The sequence below is a fragment of the Schistocerca gregaria genome, chromosome 8, assembly GCF_023897955.1.
Source record: "Schistocerca gregaria isolate iqSchGreg1 chromosome 8, iqSchGreg1.2, whole genome shotgun sequence".
NCBI classification, from domain to species: domain Eukaryota; kingdom Metazoa; phylum Arthropoda; class Insecta; order Orthoptera; family Acrididae; genus Schistocerca; species Schistocerca gregaria.
In genome coordinates, this window is record NC_064927.1 from 371,730,949 (window position 1) to 371,753,767 (window position 22,819).

At 45.0% G+C, this 22,819-nt stretch overlaps 1 protein-coding gene across 1 annotated transcript in view; it reads right to left on the reverse strand.

The window, feature by feature from the left end:
- The window catches only part of LOC126284291 (prolactin-releasing peptide receptor-like), an 842,768-nt gene that overhangs the window by 263,031 nt on the left and 556,918 nt on the right, over positions 1 to 22,819 (reverse strand). Inside the window, exon 5 of the mRNA XM_049983121.1 lies at positions 6,304 to 6,422. Within this exon, the coding sequence (XP_049839078.1) occupies positions 6,304 to 6,422 (119 nt within the window). The remainder of the gene's footprint in view (positions 1 to 6,303; positions 6,423 to 22,819) is intronic.

Consider the following 22,819-nt stretch of genomic DNA (forward strand, 5'->3'; position numbering starts at 1 on the left):
GGGAGTACGCAATTACAAGTGATTTAAAATGGAATGATCATATAAAGTTGATCGTCGGTAAAGCAGATGCCAGACTGAGATTCATTGGAAGAATCCTAAGGTAAGGCAATCCGAAAACAAAGAAAGTAGGTTAGAGTACGCTTGTTCGCCCACTGCTTGAATACTGCTCGTCAGTGTGGGATACGTACCAGATGGGGTTGATGGAGGAGATGGAGAAGATCCAACGGAGAGCAGCGCGCTTCGTTACAGGATCCTTTAGTAATCGCGATAGATGATAGATAAACTCCAGTGGAAGACTCTGCAGGAGAGACGCTCAGTAGCTATCTACGGGCATTTGTTGAAGTTTCGAGAACATACCTTCACCGAAGAGTCAAGCAGTATATTACTGCCTCTTACGTATATCTCGCGAAGAGACCACGAGGTTAAAATCAGAGAGATTAGAGCCCACACAGAAGCATACCGTCAATCCTTCTCTCCACGAACAATACGAGACTGGAATAGAAGGGAGAACCGATAGAGGTACTCAAGGTACCCTCCGCCGTATATGTAGATGTAGATGGCACAGCCGCTTCCGGCGCTAATCCCGGGACCCGCTCGTGAGCTGGACCACCTGCGAAACAGAAAAGCGTATCTGCGGGCAGGCGTGAGAAGGTGGCCTAGTCGGCCAAAAACTCATGGCAGGAGGTATTCGAGTACTTTCCTACGGACACAGAAAGAACTTCCAGAAACTTCGATCTGAATTCTAAACTGCGATTGGTCAGCGTTCAGAATCGAGCGCCTTCCGGGAAGATGATTCGCGACCCAAATTTAAGGTGGAGAAAAGACTATAAGCAGCAAAAAGAGGAAACAAGAAAAAGAGAGTTGTTGCGGGGTCGTGGAGCAGAAGAGTCGTCTTGGAGGTTCACGGCAGTCGACGGACGTCCTCGGCTGTAATTCTGGTGGAGTGCAATTTTGCTATTATCTCGCTGAGGTGAGAGATTCTTCGGTTATAGCTTCTGATACTTCCGGTGATCTAGCTTATGCACCGGCGTGTAGGAAAGGGAATTTACATTGGTGAATCACGCGTTCCACTCCGTTCTGCATTGAGATTTCACACTACTCTTTGAGATAGCCTTATTGCTATTAATTACAACGGGGGAAGTCAGTTACTTCGCGCCTAATCACAGATCGCGAGTACATTATAAGGGAGAACCTGACAGATTAAGGGCCAGAATGTCTCTTGTGTACTAAAATTCTTTAAGAGGGGGACTGGATTTTGTCGACTTATCCTGACATTTAATCTAGCATTCATTGACTAGGAGAATTACACGTTTATCACAAGGACAGAAGCAAAGATTCGTGTGAAGTTACAACCTCAACATACAACCTTGAGCAATTGGTCAGATAACTAACTCGAGATGGGAACATATTAGATATCTTGGAGGCAAACAGACCTTTTTGGGGAAGTTAATCTAGAAGAAGATATTAGCGACCATAATGTCGTTTTGTCTTCTGTGTCAGTGGAAGTTGGCAAACAAAAGCGCAGAGTTTTCTTCTCTGGGAGAGCAAATAAAAGTGTCATTAATGCGTATCTTCATAGTCAGCTCCAAGCATTCACCGAGGGACACAAAGATATTGAGCGTCTTTGGTCGGAATTTAAAGGTATTGTCCAGCGCGTGCTAGAGAAGTACGTGCCTAGCAAAAGTATAGGGGAGGGAAAGGATCCTCCTTGGTACAACAAACATATTAGGAAGTTGCTGAGAAAGCAGAGAATTTTGCACAGTCGTTTTAAACGTAGTCACTGCCTCGCTGACAAGCAGAAATTATGCGAAATGAAATCAGTTGTCAGAAGGAGGACGAGAGACTCTTTTGACGAATTTCAAAGCTATATTTTATCTGCACATTCTAAAAATAACCCCACAAAATTTTGGTCGTACGTAAATTCTATGAACGCTACATATAATTCAACACCTTCTATTGCCGACAGGAAGGGTAATGTAACTGATGATGATAAACATAATGCCGAAATTCTAAACCTAGCTTTCAAATACTCGTTTACGATAGAGGACTGCAGCACCATTCCCCCTTTCAATAATTGAACAAACGAAAGGATGGCTGACATAGTGTTTAGTGTATCTGGGATTGTAAAACAGTTAAGATCCTTAGACGCCAGAAAGGTATCTGGCCCAGACGGTATCCCCGTAAGATTTTTATGTTGACTGAGCTACAAATATAGCACAATTCTTATCCGTCATCTATCAGAGATCATTGGAACGGCGGAAAGTTCCACGGGAATGGAAGAAGCCCCAAGTCATAGCAATCTATAAAAAGGGTAGAAAATGGGATGCACAAAATTACCGGGCAATTTCACTGACATCGGTTTGTTGTAGAATCATGGAAGATATTTTGTGTTCAGACATAATGACCTTTCTAGACTCTGAGAAGCTCATCTGCAGAAACCAGTACGGTTTTAGTAAACAGCGGTCATGCGAGACACAGCTGGTCCTCTTTGTGCGTGATAGACAACAGGCTATAGATACTGGCTCACAGGTCGATGCCATATTTCTCGTCTTTCGAAAGGCGTTCGACTCAGTTCCGCACTGTCGTTTGCTACAAAAAGTGCTCGCTTACAGTCTATCCAAAGACATATGCGGTTGGAGAGAAAGTTTTCTAACAGACAGGGAGCAGTATGTCGTCCTGAACGGGGTAACTTCAACAGAAACAAGAGTAACTTCAGGTGTGCCCCAGGGCAGCGTAATGGGTCCTCCGCTTTTTACGATTTACATAAACGATATGGTTGATGATATTGACAGCGGCATTAGACTGTTTGCCGATGATGCTGTAGTCTACAGGAAAGTAGTATCACACGAAATTTGCGAACAAATCAATGAGGATTTGCAGAAAATTAATGCGCGGTGTACAGACTGACAGTTATCTCTCAATATCAATAAGTGTAATCTACTGCTTATAACAAGGCGAAAATCCCCATTAATGTATGAGTACAAAATAAATGATCAGTCTTTGGAAGCGGTAACATCAGTAAAGTATCTGGGTGTAACTGTTCGAAATGATCTCAAATGGGATGATCAGATTACACAAATAGCGGGTAAGGCAAACTCTAGATTGCGGTTTGTTGGTAGAATCCTGAAGCAATGCAGACCTGGAAGAAAGGAAATGGCTTACGACACGTTAGTTCGTCCAGTCTTAGAGTATTGTTCGTCTGTATGGGACCCTTACCAGTTCGGTCTGATTCAAGAGATTGAAAGCATCCAAAGAAGAACGGCAAGATTAGCCATGGCGAGAGCGTTACAAATCTCATAGAAAGTTTGAAGTGGGACACACTTGCAGACAGACTATGCGCTAAATAGAAGGGGCTGCTCACTAAATTCCGAAATCCAGTCTTCAGCGAAGATGTAGAGCATATTACCACCAACTTCCAAATCGCGTAATGATCATCATTCAAAGACAAGAGAAATAAGTGCTCGCACTGAGGCGTTCAGGCAGTCGTTTTTCCCTCGCGCGATCCGCCAGTGAAACAGACGGGGAGAAATTTGACTTTGGCGCGAATTGTGCCCTCCTTAACACACCGCTTGGTGGCTAGCGGAGTATGTATGTAGATGTAGACATGCTTTCGTATCCACAGGCTAAAATTAGGTAGGTTATAACATGACAATTCACATAATTAATGAGAATAAAGTACTCCTGCTGGTGGTCGTATAAGTGTCAGAGCGGCTTCAGTAGCTTTAAAATATCCACTGCGCGAATTATCACTTGTACGTACTCATGGCAAGTCTCCGCAAACAGTAGCCAGTAGAAGAAGTGGAGGTGTGTTAGAATAAATTAAGATAAAAACTAAAGTTGTTTGAAAGTGCTTGTATTTATATGAACTTTTTTCTATTGACAACAAATTATTTAACACGTTCGTTGCCCTATCCCCTCTATTTCTAGCAATTGACTATACGTTTCAAAGAACTTATGTTCTTTGAAACTTGTTTTCACATATCACTTAACTTTTTTCGCTGATCGAGAGCCCGACCACGTGAACGGGGAGGAAACAGTCTGCTCCTTGGCTCGGTATCTTTCCGTAATCGAGGAACCCCCGGCGTCGTGCACAACGAGCTGACGTCGCCTTTTTCCAGTGCTGCTGTTTGGTCTCGATTGAAGTAACACGGAATAGTCGGCGCGTGATCAGATTACAGCAGCCGTAGCCTCGCTTTGCTGTTCTCAGCTTCCGCCAAGAGGCACTTTCCTGTGGTAATGACCACGGAACTGCGAACGTACCAGTACCGTCTGTTTATCTGCTCGCCATTTTCACTAATATTGCTCCAATATCGGGGTAAAAAAGTTCGATTTAAACACTGTATCTACCCACAGTTGTATCCAGGCTGTACTCCAGTTTTCAATAACTGAGTATTCTTTTTGCGATTTCAGCCACTTTCGCTTTGTCATATAATTCTTCATTGCATTGTTCATTCCTGTGATCTTCTGTCCGAAGACTGGTTAGATGCAGCTGTCCACGCTAATCTATCTTGTTCAAAGCTCTGCATCTCTGCTAATGTTCTGCAAACTACATCGATTTCAACCTGCTTACCGTATTTAAGCCTTAGGCTCTCTCTACAATTTTACCCCATGCTATTCCTTCCATTACAAAAGTGACAATTCCTTGATGCCTCAGGATCACTTCTCAGTGTGTGCACTATGCGATCGAAAGTATCCAGATACCTGGCTGAAAATGACTAACAAGTTCGTAGTGCACTCCATCGTTAAAGCTGCAATTCAGTATGGTGTTGGCCCAACCTTAGAATTTATGACAGCTTCCACTCTAACAGGCATACGTTCTATCATGTGCTGGAATGTTATTTGGGGAATGGCAGCCCATTCTTCATGGAGTGCTTCACTGAGGAGAGTTATCGATGCCTGTCGGTGAGGCCTGGCATGAAGTCGGCGTTCCAAAACTCCCCAAGGTGTTCTGTAGGATTCAGGTCAGGACCAGTCCATTACAGGGATGTTATTATCGTGTAATCACTCCGCCACAGGCCGTGCATTATGAACAGGGTTCGATCGTGTTGACAGATGCAATCGCCATGCCCGAATTGCTCTTCAACAGTGGGAAGCAAGAAGGTGCTTAAAACATCAACGTGGGCCTGTGCTGTTACAGTTCCACGCAAAAGAAGGGTTGCAAACACCGTCCACGGAAAACGCGACCACACCATAACACCACCGCCTCGGAATTTTACTGTTGGCACTACACACGCTGGCAGATGACGTTCACCGGGTATTCGCCATACCCACACCCTGCCATCGGATCGCCACATTGTGTACCGTGATACATCACTCCAAACAGCGTTTTCCCACCGCTCAGTCGTCCAATGTTTACGCTCCTTACAAGAAGCGAGGCGTCGTTTGGCATTAACGGCCGTGATGTGTGGCTTGTGAGCAGTCACTCGACCATTAAATCCATGTTTTCGCACCTGCCGCCTAGCTGTCATAGTACTTGCAGTGAATTCCGTTCCAGTTTGGAATTCCTGTGTGATGGTCTGGATAGATGTCTGCCTAATACACATTACGACCCTCTTCAACTGTCGGCGGTCGATGTCAGTCAACATACGAGTCGGCCGCTGTGGCCGAGCGGTTCTATGCGCTTTAGTCCGGAACCGCTTTGCTGCTGCTGTTGCAGGTTCGAATCCTGCCTCGGGCACGGATGTGTGTGATGTCCTTAGGTCTGATAATCTCAGATGTTAAGTCTCTTACTGCTTAGAGTACGACTTGTATACTTTTGTATTTTACGCGTCTTCACGTTTCCACCTCACTATCATATCGTAAACAGCGGACATATGGGTGTTTAGGAGTGTGGAAATCTCGCGTACGGACGTATCGGACAAGGACACCCAATCACCTAACCACGTTTGAAGCCCGTGAGTTCCGCGGAGGGCTCCAATCTGGTCTCTCACGATGTCTAATGAGTACTGAGGTGATGGTATGGAGTACCTGGCAGTAGGTGGCAGCACAATTCACCTAATACGAGAAACGTATGTTGTTGCGGGTGTCCGGATACTTTTGATAACATAGTGCAGCGTATAACCCCTGTCAGCATAAACATAATATTTACCGTTGTGTTTAATATTTAATAAATGAGTTGAAAATTATTGGAAACTTCGTTACACGCAATAATCCCAGTCCTGTCACTTCCTCTGTTAAGTGGCCATCTTCAACCAACACCTTAGTCATATCAACTATACCGGTTTATGAATGATGAATTTTCGGCCACTGTCAAAAAAACTTCTGAGTTTTCGTTAGTAGATTAGATGGCAGCAGTGAACTCACCGATCTTCTCGGTGACGATGGTGACCCTGAGGGCGGCGGCCATGGGGGCGGCGAGGGCGGCGCTGAGGCACCAGATGGCCGCGATGCTGAGCCGCGCGCGCAGTTTGGTGGGCCTCGCGCTGCAACACCAACACCGCAAACACTAACACTGGCGGCTCTGCCGCTCCATAGTGAGCCTAGCGTCTCCTGCCTCGCCGCGAATCTCACTTGCAGGTTGCTGGACAAATATGTGAAACTATAACTTTTGATGCATGATTAAACATAAATGCATATGCTAATCAAGATCCCAGACTGCAGTGTTGTACACTTAGGTGACAAAGGTCATGGGATGCCTCCTAATAATATGTGTCAGACCTCCTTTTTCTCGGCGTAGTGCAGCAACTCGACGTATGATGGACTCAACAAGTCCTTTGGGGTCCACTGCATAATTATTGACCTGTGCTACCTCTAAAGCCGTCCATAACTGCAAAAGTGTGGCTAATGCTGTATTTTGTGCACGTACTAATCTCTCGATAACGTCCCACAAATGTTCTATGGGATTCATGTTGAGAGATATAGGTTGTCATATCCGAAGGGATTGCGTACAATTCTGGTCCAGTGAAACGGTGATCATAAAAACTCCATCTTTGTTTGGGACCAAGAAGCCTATGAATGGCTGTAAATGGTCTTCAAGCAAAGGAACATAACCATTTCCAATGATCGGATCAGTTGGACCATAGTGTCCAATTCATCCCGTGGAAACACAGCCCATACCATTGTGGAGCCACCACCATTTTGAACAGTGCCTTGTTGACAATTTGGGTTTGGGGATTCGTGGGCTCTGGGCCACACTCTAAACCTACCATCATCTGTTACCATCATAAATCTTGACTCTTCTGACCAGGTCAAGATTTCCTAATCGTCTGCGGCCCAACGGATATGGTCACGAGACCAGCTGCACGCCGCATGCGATGTCATGCTGTTAGCGAAGCCATTCGCGTCAGTCGTCTGCTGCCAGAGCCCATTAACAGCCAATTTCAGCGCTCTGTCCTAGCGGACGCGTTCGTCGTACGTCCCATAATCACTTCTGCTCTTATTGCTCGCAGTGTTGTTTGTCTGTTAGCACTGACAACTCTACAAAGACGCCGCTGCACTCAGTCGTTAAGTGAAGGCCGCCGTCCACTGCGATGTCTGTGGTGAGGAGTAACGCCTGAAATTTGGTAATCTCGTTACGCTCATGACACTGTCGATCTCGGAATAGTGAATTCCCTAACTATTTCCGAAACGGAATGTCCCATGCGCCTAGCTCCAGCTATCATTCCGCGTTCAAGGTTTGTTAATTCCCGTCCTGTGGCCATAATCATGTCGGAATTATTTTCACATGAATCACCTACCTACAAATGACAGTCCCAGACAGTGTTTAAAAAGGTGAAGATAACATATAATAAAAACAGGCGACAGAATCGGAGACTTAAATGGGAAGATGGCGAAAAAAACGTGGGACTTAAAAAGTAGAACAAAGGGATGGATGCTAATAAAATATATATGAAGCAGACAGGTTAAATAATAGAGAGACAATTATAAAAAACACGCCGAGAGTCTGTTTTCCGTTCGCAAAAGATAAAAATTTCACACCCAGCGAAAGCATGGTTTTTGTTCGCAACACTTGGAAAGACGAAACAACACTGAACATTCACTGGAACACTGCACTAAAAGTTTGGCAAATATGACATATCACAGCTTCGAACAGGTGGGGGGAAACTGGACAGATGATGAGAAAAATAAAAAAGGTAGAAGGAGAGGAAAAGCTAAGGGGGGAGGGGGGTAAAGGAGCTAATGGAGGATGAGGACCCATAAGAGGGGTGGGGTGGTGGGGGTCGCTGAGCAGACGCGACACAGAGTGGAGAAGGAAGAGGAGGGGAATACAAAAGGACACGGGGGGGGGGGGGGGAGAAGGGAGGTAGGGAGAGGTTAGGTGAGGAGAAAACACAGGATGGAAGGGGGGGGCATAGGGAGCCAATGGAAAGGATTGAGGAAAGGAGTGGAGGTGAGGATCAGAGTTGATAGGAGGGATAAATGGAGGGAGAGAGGGCATCATTAGGAAGGGGGAGTTCATGGAAGCCACCTTGGGAAAGAAGATGAAGGGTGTAGAGATGGAGGGTAGGAGGGACACAATAGTGAAGGCGTGGCAAGGGGGCAGGGACGGGAGAGGAGAGGATTAACCAGGGGGTGGGGGAGGGGGGAATCAAGGCGGTGGGAGGTGTAGAGTAAGTGGATATGTTCGAGGAATGGGGGAAAGGAATGAGGTCATAGAGGATATACGTGGGAGACGGGAAGCGGGGTGCATGACGCTCAAGGATCTGGAGGGACTTATAGAATTTGGGGAGGGGGGGGGGGACAGTCCGACCAATTCACTGCCCTTTTATATGTCGTTTACGTGGTACCGCCGGATCTGTACATGCACATATTGCTATACCATGACCCTTATCGCCTGAGTATTTGTGACATTGAATGGCATCTGTTCAATGTACTCTATACATTGCAGGTATACGTCGTGGGTCGACAGCTCGTGGTGGTCGAGTAGCATTCTCGCTTCCAGCGCCCGGGTTCCCGGGTTCGATTCCCGTCGGAGTCAGGGATTTTCTCTGTCTCGTGATGACTGAGTGTTGTGTGACGTCCTTAGGTTAGTTAGGTTTAAGTAGTTCTAAGTTCTAGGAGACTGATGATCATAGATGTTAAGTCCCATAGTGCTCAGAGCCATTTTTTGAACCATCAGTCGTGGTAAGAATAGTGTTCCATGTAGCTGTGAGTGTATTATCTCGGAACTAAGTGAATTCGAATACGGGTAAATTGTTGGTATTCGTATGGCTGGTGCTTGCGTAACCAAGGGAGTCTAAATTTTTGGTATTTCAAGAGGCAGCATGTCCAAGATTTGAACCACATAGTGGGAAAGCGAGAAAATAACATCGGAAAAGTCACCACACGGACTATAGGGTGCACTGAGGACATCTTTACAGTGCTATTGCGACAACTGCGACAAAAATAACTGAAAGGCAGTAGAGAATTCGTTGCAGAACTGAATGTCGCACTCGTGAAGCCTGTCAGCGGAAAGGCAACACAAGGAGAGCACCAGAAACGGGGAATTGCAGGGAGAGCAGCAATTTGAAAACTAGTCACCAGGGATGCTAATGTCCACAACGGGTAAACTTGGTGCTGTAGCAGGAAAGCCAGGACTATGGAGTAATGGAGAAAAGTCATTTGGTCGGATGAGTCCTTTTTCAAACTGTTTCCAAATTATGGCTGAGCTTACGCCGCAAGAGTGAAACATGATGGGCGTTCGGTGTGATTTGGCCAATAATATCGTGAGATTCAAAAATGTTCAAATGTGTGTGAAATCTAAGGGGACTTAACTGTTAAGGTCATCAGTCCCTGAGCTTGCACACTACTTAACCTAAATTATCCTAAGGACAAACACACACACCCATGCCCGAGGGAGGACTCGAACCTCCGCCGGGACCAGCTGCACAGTTCATGACTGCAGCGGCCCAGACCGCTCGGCTAATCCCGCGCGGCTCTTGAGATTCTACAGGACCCATCGTCATTCTGCAAGTTTGCTTTACTGCCATAAAAAAAGGCTTCAAATGGCTCTGAGCACTATGGGACTTAACATCTGAGGTCATCAGTCTCCTAGAACTTAGAACTACTTAAACCTAACTAACCTAAAGACATCACACACGTCCATGCCCGAGGCAGGATTCGAACCTGCGACCGTAGCAGTCGCGCGGTTCCGGACTGCGCGCCTAGAACCGCGAGACCACCGCGGCCGGCTTTTACTGCCATAGATTTTGAGACCATTTTGGCTGCTAAAGTCCATCTCATGATATGATGTTCGTTCTCCAACGTGTACGGTGTGTTCCAAGAGGAAAGAGCCGCTGATCACACAGCTCGAATCGCCCAGGTGTGGTTTTGCTAGCACAAGGATGAATCTTCGCATCTCCCATGGCCACCACAGTCAGTAGATCGCAATATGGTTGAGCCTTTGTGACCTACTTTGGAGAGAATACTGCGTGATCAATATGGACCCTAATCATCGTCACCTAAACTTCCTGGTATTTTTCAGAGATAGTGGTATTAGATTCCCTGGGTATCAATAAAGGATCTGTACTTACCCTTTCAGAGACGACTGGAAGCTCTTTAGCATGCCAACGGGTTTCCTACATTGTGTTAGGAATGGCCGTGTTTTCTGTTTTGGTGTTTCCATATTTTTAGCCACCCTCTGTATTCTGACATCTACACAATGATTGAGTGAGTGTGAACAACGGCGACAAGCATTCACTGCTGCTCGAAGAACACTGAATGAGAGGTCGTGTATTTCTCACACTTATTGATGAGTGCCTTCGTACTCAAGATGGAGTTTCTCAAATGCTTGTCTACACAATTTCTGACTGATAAGGGGCCAGACAAACCTCACTCACTCGATTCCTAGGATGCGCAGGGCACGACTAGAACCTCATCATACGTGAACAGTAATACATAATCAAGAAAAGAGAGTTCGAGAATTTTAAGCGTGCATATCACGCCTGTATTCACGACGTCCGCAACCGAGCAAGTAAGCTCTTAATTTCATAAGCGCGCGGTCTCCAGGTCGAATCTCCTGCCGGAGCTTTTTTTTTCATTCCCTACATATATCTAATAGCGTAGTTATTATGACAGTGATAAATTATCTATACCTAATGAAACATCTACTATTTTCATAATCCTTACAGTGAAACATAGGAGTTTTCTGTAATATTTGGGTAGTAGCTTCCCTTTATAGACCAAATCCTGCACTTTCTTTCGATCTCTCCTTGAGTCCATTTACTAAGAATACGTCCAGGTACGTTACGACTCAGCACATCATCCTATTTTCCCGGCATTCCTACGAATAGTTTTGACTTGACAGCAAGAGAAAGAGAACCTGACGGTGAAAACGAATAGCTTTAGAGTGAAAATTCAAAGGTCCAATTAAAAGCTGCACTTGTGTATAGTGAACATCTCGTTCCACAAAACACTCATCCGATCGAATCCTTCTGCTGTAGTACCACAACGACGTAGAAACCGGACAAAAAACAATTTCATAACACTTTTGAAATGGCAGCGGAGAGGCCGTACGTGGTACAAGATGAATTGCCCACCGAGAAATTTACACTACTGGCCATTAAAATAGACACACCAAGAAGAAACGCAGATGATAAACGGGTATTCATTAGACAAATATACTAGAACTGACATGTGATTACATTTTCACGCAGTTTAGGTGCATACATCCTGAGAAATCAGTACCCATAACAACCACCTCTTGCCGTAATAACGGCCTTGATACGCCTGGACATTGAGTCAAACAGAGCTTGGATGGCGTCTACAGGTACAGTTGCCCGTGCAGCTTCAACACAATACCACAGTTCATCAAGAGTATTTAGTGACTGGCGTATTGTGACGAGCCAGTTGCTTGGCCATCATTGACCAGGCGGTTTCAGTTGGTGAGAGATCTGGAGAATGTGCTAGCTAGGGCAGCAGTCGAACTGTTCGTCAGGATAGAGGTCAGGAGCGGAGGGCGTTGTAAAATGAAAAGTAATGAAGTGGAATGGACCCAGTTTATTCCTGTAACGATGATACATTGGTGCCTACGTAGGGCTGAGCAGCCCCAAGAGGGGTTGCCGTCTGCTCATCAGAGACGCTGAGGCTAGAGGAGCGACTAATCGGGGCCGAGGTCTGAAGCTAAGAGAGCGCGGAGCTGTTTCCTAGCCGCCCTCGCCGCTCCCGGCCGCGTCCCCACGTGTCTACACGATTAGACTCTGATTGGAGGATTGATTCCGCCAATGCGCCATGCTAGTAGCGTATCCCCGTCAGCGCAACCAACCCGTGGGACTTGAGTCTGACCGAGGAGCACGTGGGAGGAATTTGCCGACCATGGTCTTCCGGCCATCACCTTCCACCACTGTATGCCCAAGCCGGCTACGGCCGAACATTATGCATGGAAAATTTATTTCATAAAATTTGGTCGCCAATGATCCCTCTGGGGGGGTCTACTCCCTGCACAGAACATATTCTGTATCCAGAAAGGCCCGTACAGGACCTGCAAATTGCGGTCGTGGATTATGCAGCTGAAATGTAGGGCTTCGGAGGGATCGAATGAAGGGTAGAACCACGGGTCGTAACACATCTGAAATGTAACGTCCACTGTTCAAAGTGTCTTCAATGCGAACAAGAGGTGACCGAGACGTGTAACCAATGGCACTCCATACCATCACGCCGGGTGATACCCAAGTATGGCGATGACGAATACATGCTTCCATTGTGCGTTCAGCGCGATGTCGCCAAACATAGATGCTACCATCATGATGCTGTAAACAGAACCTGGATTCATCCGAAAAAATGACGTTGTGCCATTCGTCCACCCAGGTTAGTCGCTGAGTACTCCATCGCAGGCGCTCCTGTCTGTTCAAAATGGTTCAAATGGCTCTGAACACTGTGGAACTTAACGTCTGACGTCATCAGTCCCCTAGAACTTAGAACTAGTTAAACCTGACTAACCTAAAGACATCACACGTCCATTCCCGAGGCAGGATTCGAACCTGCGACCGTAGCGGTCGCGCGGTTCCAGACTGTAGCGTCTAGAACCGCTCGGCCACTCCGGCCGGCAAGCCATGGTCTCCGAGCTGATATTCCATGCTGCTGCAAACGTCGTCGAACTGTTCGTGCAGATGGTTCTTTTCCTGCAAACGTCAGCATCTGTTGACTCAGGGATCGAGACGTTACGGCCATGCGGATGAGATGCCTGTCATCTCGACTGCTAGTGATACGAAGCCGTTGGGATCCAGCATGGCGTTCCGTATTACCCTTCTGAACCCACCGACTTCATATTCTGCTAACAGTCATGAGAAATCGGTTGGAAACTTTCCTCATGTCAGCACGTTTTAGGTATCGCCACCGGCGCCAACCTTGTGGGAATGCTCTGAAAAGCTAATTATTTGCATATCACAGCATGCTCTTCCTGTCGGTTAAATTTCGCGTCTGTAGCACGTCATCTTCTTGGTGTAGCAATTTTAATGGCCAGTAGTGTATATAGGTTTATTCGAAAAAAACCGAAGAACTCGCTTCATCTTCATCAGACGATAGCGAGCCAAAAGAGATGCTGGCGAAAATGGACAGTGATTATTTTCCGCTGGATTACAAGATTACTAGAGTCATCAATCATGTACAACATTTCGATCGACGAAAGATCCGTACCCACAGGCTGGAAAGTTCCGCAGGTCACACCAACATTCAAGAAAAGTAGTAGGTGGAATCTATTAAATTACAGGCCCATGTCATTAACGTCAATATGTAGCAGGATTTTGTAACATATATTGTGTCAGAACATTATGAATTACCTCGAAGAGAACGACCTATTGACACACAGTCAAAACGGATTTAGAAAATATCGTTCTTGTGAAACGCAACTACTTCCTTAATGGCATGAAATTTTGAGTACTATTGACAATGGATTTAAAACTGATTCCGTATTTTCGGATTTCCAGAAAACTTTTGCCACTGTACCGCACAGCCGGCCTGTAGTGAAATTCCGTGCTTATGGAGTACCGTCTCAGTCATGTGTCTTCTTGTCAGAGAGGTCACAGCTCCTAGTAATTGACAGAAAGTCACCGAGTAAAACAGATCTGGTTTCTAGCGTCCCCCAAGGTAGTGTTATAAGCCCTTTGCTGTTCTTTACCCATGTAAACGATGGTATGTGGGTGTTTGGAAATGATGTTGTAGCTTATCGACTAGTCAAGTAGTCAGAAGACCAAAACAAATTGAAAAATGGTTTAGAAAGTATATCTGTGTAGTGCATCCACATGAGTGATAAAAGCCATCCGTGAAACTTCGGTTACACGCCAGGTCAGTCAAATGTGAAGGCCGTCAATTCAGCTAAACACCTAGGAATTACAATTACGAACAAGTAAAACTGGAAGGAACACAGAGAAAATGTTGTGGGGAGGGCTAACCAGACATCTTTTTATTGGCAGGACACTTAGAAAATGTAACACATCTGCTAAGAGACTGCCCACACTACGCTTCTCCGTCGTCTTTTAGAATATTTCTGCGCTGTATGGGATCCTTACCAGATAGTTTTGACGGTGTACACCGAGAAAATTCAAAGAAGGACAGCACGTTTCGTATTATCATGAAATAGGTAAGAGAGTGAAATGATACAACATTTGTGGTGGGCGTCACTAAAACAAAGGCGTTTTCCTTTGCAGCAGAAGTTTGGAAACTTATGATAAGGTCTTATGGGACGAAACTTCTGAAGTCATCGTTCCCTAAGCTTACATACTACTTAATCTAACTTAAACTAATTTACGCTGAGGACAACAAATGCAACCATGCCCGAAAGAGGACTCGAACCTCCGACGGGGGAAGATGGGCAAACGGTGGCTAGGCGCCTGAGACCAAATGGCTACACCGCGCGGCATTACGGCAGAGTGTTCTCACATTTCAATCACCAATTTTCTGCTCCGCATGCGAAAATATTTTGTTGACACCGATCTCCAAAGGGAGAAACCATCATCATAATAAAATAAAGGAAATCAAAGGCCGCACGGAAAGATACAGGTGTTGGTTTTTTTTTCCCGCACGCTGTACGAGACTGAAATAATAGAGAATTATTGTGAAGGTGGTTCGATAAACCCCTTCCAGGCACTTAAATTGATTTGCGGAGCATCCACATAGATCTAGATGTAGATATAGATGAGCTGGAGAGCATCCAGGACAGAGTTCGAGCACTCTTTGTACAAGGGGAGCGTCACTTCTCAAAAGCAAGCATTGTGTGAGAATGAAAAATAGTACCAGGACCGAGATTCGATCAAGAGAGCACGCTTATAAAACGAAGCGCTTACTCACTCGGCTGGGTACTGTTCTAGTGGCCATATAAAGTATATAAATACGCCTAAATTTCTGTGTTTCGCGTAGTTGGACATCTGGAATTCATTGAAGATGGCTTTTGGCCACAGTATGCTTCATATATGTATACGGAATAGAGTTGTGCTGTAGCAATACTACGGTTCGGTAGGTTTTTCAGTACATAAATGACGTAGTAAATGATAGCATTGGCTGTTTTATTGGTTGCGTTGATAGGGAATGACTATGTAAGAGAAAAACTGGGAAAAGGCGAATTATCTTTTTATCTTTGGTTGGTTGTTTTTCACATAATTACAAGCGCACATCACTCAGTGTTAGTTTATTGTATATTTTGTGTCTTAAAAAGAAGACAAGTTGCATTTTATGAGTAATAAAGATTGGTTGGTGGCGTAACTTCTGCGCTTTTGTTTAAGGAAAGCAATTACATTTGATGAAGGTACACTTTACATGCACACACACACACACACACACACACACACACACACACACACACAGAGTGAGGGCCGGCCACGGTGGTCTAGCGGTTCTAGGCGCTCAGTCCGGAACCGAGTGACTGCTACAGTCGCAGGTTCGAATCCCGGCTCGGGCATGGATGTGTGTGGTGTCCTTAGGTTAGTTAGGTTTATGTAGTTCTAAGCTCTAGGGGACTGATGACCACAGATGTTAAGTCCCATAGTGCTCAGAGCCATTTGAACCATTTGAACTAAGAGAGGCATATCCGTCTCACCGCTGTGTGGCTGGGTTCTGGTGTGCAAACTACCATTTTGCACCTTGTTTTTAATAAATTGTGTCAGAGGATTTTGAGGATAATGTAATTGCTTCCATCAGAGGTGCGTTGCATTATTTAGCAGCACTGGCATTCTTATAAACATGATGTGACTTACCAAACAAAAGCTAGCAGGTCGATAGACACACAAACATACACACAAAATTCAAGCTTTCGCAACCAAGAGTTACTTCTTCAGGAAAGAGGGAAGGAGAGGGAAAGACGAAAGGATGTGGGTTTTAAGGGAGAGGGTAAGGAGTCATTCCAATCCTGGGAGCGGAAAGACTTACCTTAAGGGGAAAAAAGGACAGGTATACACTCGCACACACACACACACATATCCATCCACACATACACAGACACAAGCAGACAGTTGTAAAGGCAAAGAGTTTGGGCAGAGATGTCAGTCGAGGCGGAAGTACAGAGGCAAAGATGTTGTTGAAAGACAGGTGAGGTATGAGCGGCGGCAACTTGAAACTAGCTGAGGTTGAGGCCTGGCGGATAGCGAGAAGAGAGGATATACTGAAGGGCAAGTTCCTATCTCCGGAGTTCTGACAGGTTGGTGTTAGTGGGAAGTATCCAGATAACCCGGAGGGTGTAACACTGTGCCAAGATGTGCTGGCCGTGCACCAAGGCATGTTTAGCCACAGGGTGATCCTCATTACCAACAAACACTGTCTGCCTGTGTCCATTCGTGCGAATGGACAGTTTGTTGCTGGTCATTCCCACATAGAAAGCTTCACAGTGTAGACAGGTCAGGTGGTAAATCACGTGGGTGCTTTCACACGTGGCTCTGCCTTTGATCATGTACACCTTCCGGGTTACAGGATTGGAGTAGGTGATGGTGGGATGGTGCATGGGACAGGTTTTACACCGGGAGCAGTTACAAGGGTAGGAGCCAGAGGGTAGGGAAGGTGGTTTGGGGATTTCATAGGGATGAGCTAAGAGGTTACGAAGGTTAGGTGGACGGCTGAAAGACACTCTTGGTGGAGCGGGGAGGATTTCATGAAGGTTGGGTCTCATATCAGGGCAGGATTTTAGGTAGTCGTATCCCTGCTGGAGAGCCACATTCAGAGTCTGATCAAGTCCCGGAAAGTATCCTGTCACAAATAGGGCACTTTTGTGGTTCTTCTGCTGGAGGTTCTGGTTTTGAGGGGATGAGGAAGTGGCTCTGGTTATTTGCTTCTGTACAAGGTCGGGAGGGTAGTTGCGGCATGCGAAATCTGTTTTCAGGTTGTTGGTGTAATGGTTCAGGGGTCTCGGACTGGAGCAGATTCGTTGGCCACGAAGACCTAGGCTGTAGGGAAGGGACCGTTTGATGTGGAATGCGTGGCAGCTGTCATGATGGAGGTACTGTTGCTTGTTGGTGAGTTTGACGTGGACACACGTGTGAATCTGGCCCTTGGACAGATGGAGGTCAACTTCAAGGAAAGTGGCATGGGATTAGGAGTAGGACCAGGTGTATCTGATGGAACCAAAGGAGTTGATGTTGGAGAGGACATTCTGGAGTTCTTCTTCACTGTGAGTCCAGATCATTAAGATGTCACCAATAAATCTGTACCAAACTTTGGGTTGGCAGGCCTGGGTAACCAAGAAGGCTTCCTCTAAGCGACCCATGAATATGTTGGCATACGAGGGGGCCATCCTGGTACCCATGGCTGTTCCCTTTAATTGTTGGTATGTCTGGCCTTCAAAGGTGATGAAGTTGTGGGTCAAGATGAAGCTGGCTAAGGTAATGAGGAAAGAGGTTTTAGGTAGGGTGGCAGGTGATTGGTGTGAAAGGAAGTGCTCCATCGCAACGAGGCCCTGGATGTGCGTAATATTTGTGTATAAGGAAGTGGCATCAATGGTTACAATGATGGTTTCTGGGGGTAACAGATTGGGTAAGGATTCCAGGCATTTGAGAAAGTGGTTGGTGTCTTTGATGAAGGATGAAAGACTGCATGTAATGGGTTGAAAGTGTTGATCTACGTACGCAGAGATACGTTCTGTGGAGGGTTGGTAACCAGCTACAGTGGGGCGACTGGGATGATTGGGTTTGTGAATTTTAGGAAGAAGGTAGAAGGTAGGGGTGCTGGGTGTCGGTGGGGTCAGGAGGTTGATGGAGTCAGGTGAAGGGTTTTGTAGGGGCCTAAGGTTCTGAGGATTCCTTGAAGCTCCGTCTGGACATCAGGAATGGGATTACCTTGGCAAACTTTGTATGTGGTGTTGTCTGAATGCTGACGCACTCCCTCAGCCACATACTCCCGACGTTCAAGTACCACGGTCGTGGAACTCTTGTCCCGCCGGAAGAATGACGATGGATCAGTCAGCCTTCAGATCACGGATTGCTTGGGCTTCAGCAGTGGTGATGCTGGGAGTAGGATTAAGGTTTGTTAAGAAGGATTGAGAGGCAAGGCTGGAAGTCAGAAATTCCTGGAATGTTTGGAGAGGGTGATTTCGAGGAAGAGGAGGGGGGCCCCCTCAGACGGAGGACGGAACTGTTCCAGGCAGGGTTCAATTTGGATAGTGTCTTGGGGAGTTGGATCATTAGGAGTAGGATTAGGGTCATTTTTCTTCGTGGCAAAGTGATATTTCCAAGAGAGAGTACGAGTGTAGGACAGTAAATCTTATATATATATATATATATATATATATATATATATATATATATATAGCAATTAATTTTTATGAAAGTACAGCTTACATGCACACACACACACACACACACACACACACACACACACACATATATATATATATATATATATATATATATATATATATATATATATATATAAGTCAACAGAATGTTATTCTTCGTGATTAAAGGCAAGCATTTCCTGTTATCCTGTTATTGATAAACCCAAAAGTTGTGTGTGAATAACAGAAACATGATTTGTATAAGTTCCATGAAATGAAGTATTCAAGGAATGTCTGAAACATTTTTTATTTTAGTTTTTGCTACGTATTATTTTGAACTTATAGTGTTGTATAATAAAAATAATTGTAGTTTTGTATGATAAAACTTTGAGGTTCACTGATGACATTGTTATTCTGACAGAGACAGCAATGGATCTAGAAGAGCAGTTGAATGGAATGGGTAGTTTCTTAAAAGGAGGATATAAGGTGAACATCAACAAAAGCAAAGCAAGGGTAATGGAATGCAGGCTATTTAAGTCGGTCGTGGTTAAAGGAATTAAATTAGGAAATGAGACATTTAAAGTAGTAGATGAGTTTTTCTATTTGAGGAGCAAAATAACTGATGATCGTCGAAGAAGAGAGGATATATAATGTAGACTCGCAATGGCAAGGAAAGCGTTTCTGAAGAAGAGGAATCTGTATAGGTTTAAGGGTGAAGAAGTCTTTCTGGAAGTATTTGTATGAAGTGTAGTTATATACAGAAGTTGAAACATGGAGAGAAATAGTTACACAAAAAGAGAATAGAAGCCTTAGAAACGTGGTGCTACAGAAGAATGTTGTAGATTAGGTGGGTTGATCACGTTGTGGTTTGAACAGAATTGGAGAGAAGAAGAATTTATGGCATAACTTCACTAGAAGAAGGGATCGGTTGGTAGACACGTTCTGAGGCATTAAGGTGAAACGTAGCAGTGTGCTATGCACGAATGACCACGCTTCACATAAGCAATAGTTTTAAGCCTTTTTAAATAAGCGAGTGCCGATTAGAATGCTGCGGGATGGCAGACGGACGGCCAGCCAGAGCGGAGGTAGCGTGCCGAAGGGTTACGATAAGAGCAGAGTCGGGCAGTGTAAGGTAGTAGGGTGACTTACATAAACGTGAAGGTGGAAGGACACAGAAAAGCCAGCGGTAGCTTTGAAATACGACGCAGCATCCACAGGCGGGCATCCCTTAATGACAGAGAAGGTGGACTGGTCCGACCAGAGACTACCAAGGGGTAAAAATGTAGTTCGTTTGTAAAAACTTTAAATTAAAGCAGAGGGCCAGAGTAAAATTTGCAGAACGGTTAAAACCAGAAGTTTATGTGGGCAGAAAGCAACAGGGAAAGTATGAAGTAAATTGTGTCTGTTTTAAGGGCAGAGATGATGGCTGACGTCACAAGCGGTTTAGTGGGGCAGAAGTAGCGCACAGCTCGCCAATGTAGGGTCTAAGCGGTTAAACCGGGGAGCGGCTGCGCTCCCGCAAGATTACAAACTAAGCTTTGCTTTGTGGCTTAATCTGTTTAAGACCGTGGCAAAGCAACGTTCGCGTAGGAACTGAAGTTAGGTTGACTGTGAAGGAACGTTTAGCTTAATATGTGACAATTGTTGAGGTACAGGCGGTGCATGCAGCGACACTACACTCATTTAATTCGGTAAGTCAGCTGCTGTGCTCCCACCTGTTGTTGCAGATTCTGTTTATGTTTTCTGATAATTATTATTATGGACAGTTGGTTATGATGAAGCTTAATTTTATGTGGGGTATCAAGTGTAAGTTATGACTGAGTTCAGTGGCATCAGGTAGCACCAGATCCTGGCCTTGTGCACTAAAAGACCCGCGTGGCAGCTGAGTGCATTACATTCTAATCTAAAAGCCGTAAATTCAACTAAATACCTAGGTATCACAATTACGAACAACTTAAATTGGAAGGAACACATATAAGATGTTTTGGGGAAGGCTAACCAAAGACCGCGTTTTATTTGCAGGATACTTAGAAAATGTAACAGACCTACTAAGGATACTGCCTACACCAAGCTTGTCCGTCCTGTTTTAAAATACTGCTGCGTGGTGTGGTATCCTTACCAGATAGGATTGACGGAGGACATTGAAAAAGTTCAAAGGAAGGCAGCACGTTTTGTATTATTGCTAAATATGGGAGAGAGTGTCACAGAAATGATACAGGATTTGTGTTTTTATGAATAAAAGAAAGGCGTTTTTCGTTGCAACGGAATCTTCTCACGAAATTCCAATCACTAACTTCCTCCTCCGAATGTGAAAATATTTTGTTGACACCGACCTACATAGAGAGGAACGATCATCACGATAAACTAAGGGAAATCAGAGCTCGTACGGAAATATATAGGTGTTCATTCTTTCCGTGCGCTGTACGAGATTGGAATAATAGAGAATTGTGAAGGTGATTCGATGAACCCTCTGCCAGGCACTTGAATCTGGTTTGCTGAGTATCCATGTAGATCTAGATTAACACGATCACAATTGGGATTAGCCTGACTGAGACGATAACAAAATGCAATCGGTATGTGACAGTGGTCTAAAACCCACTAAGAAGGGCATATCCGTCTCACCGTTATCTGGTTGGATTCTGGCGTGCAAACTACGATTTGGCACCTTTTTTTAAAAGTAAATTGTGTCAGAGGATTTTGAGGCTAATATAACTGCTTCCATCAGAGGTGCGTTGCACCGGAATTCTTCTCCAAACCCTTAGTACTGCGTATTTACGAAATCCAGAATCGACAAGGTGCCGAATAACGTACGAGCGGCTGAACTGCAGGTAAGGGCAGGTAACATTACAGGTAGAGTAAGTGCGGAGGCTCACTATGCTACCACCGCGCAGGTAACTCACATAGAGGACCTACCACGCACCTCTGTCAATCTACCGCTTACCTTACCAGACAGTCCAAGCGGTCCAGTACGTTATAAGATAGGGTTTATCACTCAGAAGACGGAATGATATACAGTAGTACTTCCGACAAGGGTATGTTACAAAGAGATCACCAATTTAGTATTGGAGGAAAGCGTGGAGGGTAAAAATGGTAGATGTAGACCCAGGGATGTATACAGTAAGACGTAGGTAGCAGTAGTTACTCAGAGATGAGGAAGCTTTCACAGCATACAGTAGCATGGAGAGCTACAACAAACCAGTCCCTGGACTGAAGACCACAACAACAATGATCTCTTGCTTTCTTTATTATTCCTGTAACATACCTCCGTTTCACACTACAAATCAGTTATTTACAAATAAAAACTGAATAAAACAAGGACAATTTGAATTTTGCGTAGAAAACTGGAGGATAACTACGTACGAAACACCGCTTCTAGTAACTATGAGAATCGAGTAAGACAGTGATCGTATACGTAAAGAAATCAAACTTTATGAGGCAACGCCCGACCTGTATGCAACACACCTAACATACAAGTAATGGGGGTACGATCTTAACGAACGAAAACTGCTATGAAATCTACCCTAGTCTACAATTACTTTTGGTAGCCTAGGTTAGGCCGCAGTAGTTCTACTCCTCTAATGCAGGGCGAAACGAAAGACCATGGAAAAATTGTCAGCGACTGTTAGACGATGTTTTCTGAGTACTTTGGTACAAGGGTGGTGTAGTCTTCAGTTCGTAGTTACAGAGTAATCACATTTCTTTAATTTCTTTCTTCCATTTATCATTATATCTTTTTTCTGGATTTACGTACATAAGAGCGTAAACGTCGGCTGTATGGATTGTGCGTCCTCTTTGGAAACAAATTTGTTCAATTCACAAATGTTGTTTAAGGTTGACACTGTTGTCCTGACAGTACACAGTAATATACAGCAGTATGTATGGGTTTACCGATGACAGCTCGGCTCTCTGTGTAGGGGTTCTCTGAACTACGTTATGCTGAAAGAAGACAACCGGTCACAGTGCTTTTGCATTATTCGGCAATTTACATAGTACGTTTTGATGATCGCGTACACTATGTGATCAGAAGTATATGGACAACTGGCTGAAAATGACTTACAAGTACGTGGCATCTTCCAACGGTAACGCAGGAATTCAGTGTGCCGCTGACCCACCCTTAGTCTTGATGAAAGCTTTCACTCTCGCAGGCATACGTTCTATCCTGAGCTCGAAGGTTTCTGGGACAATGGCAGCCAATTCTTCGCGGATTGCAGC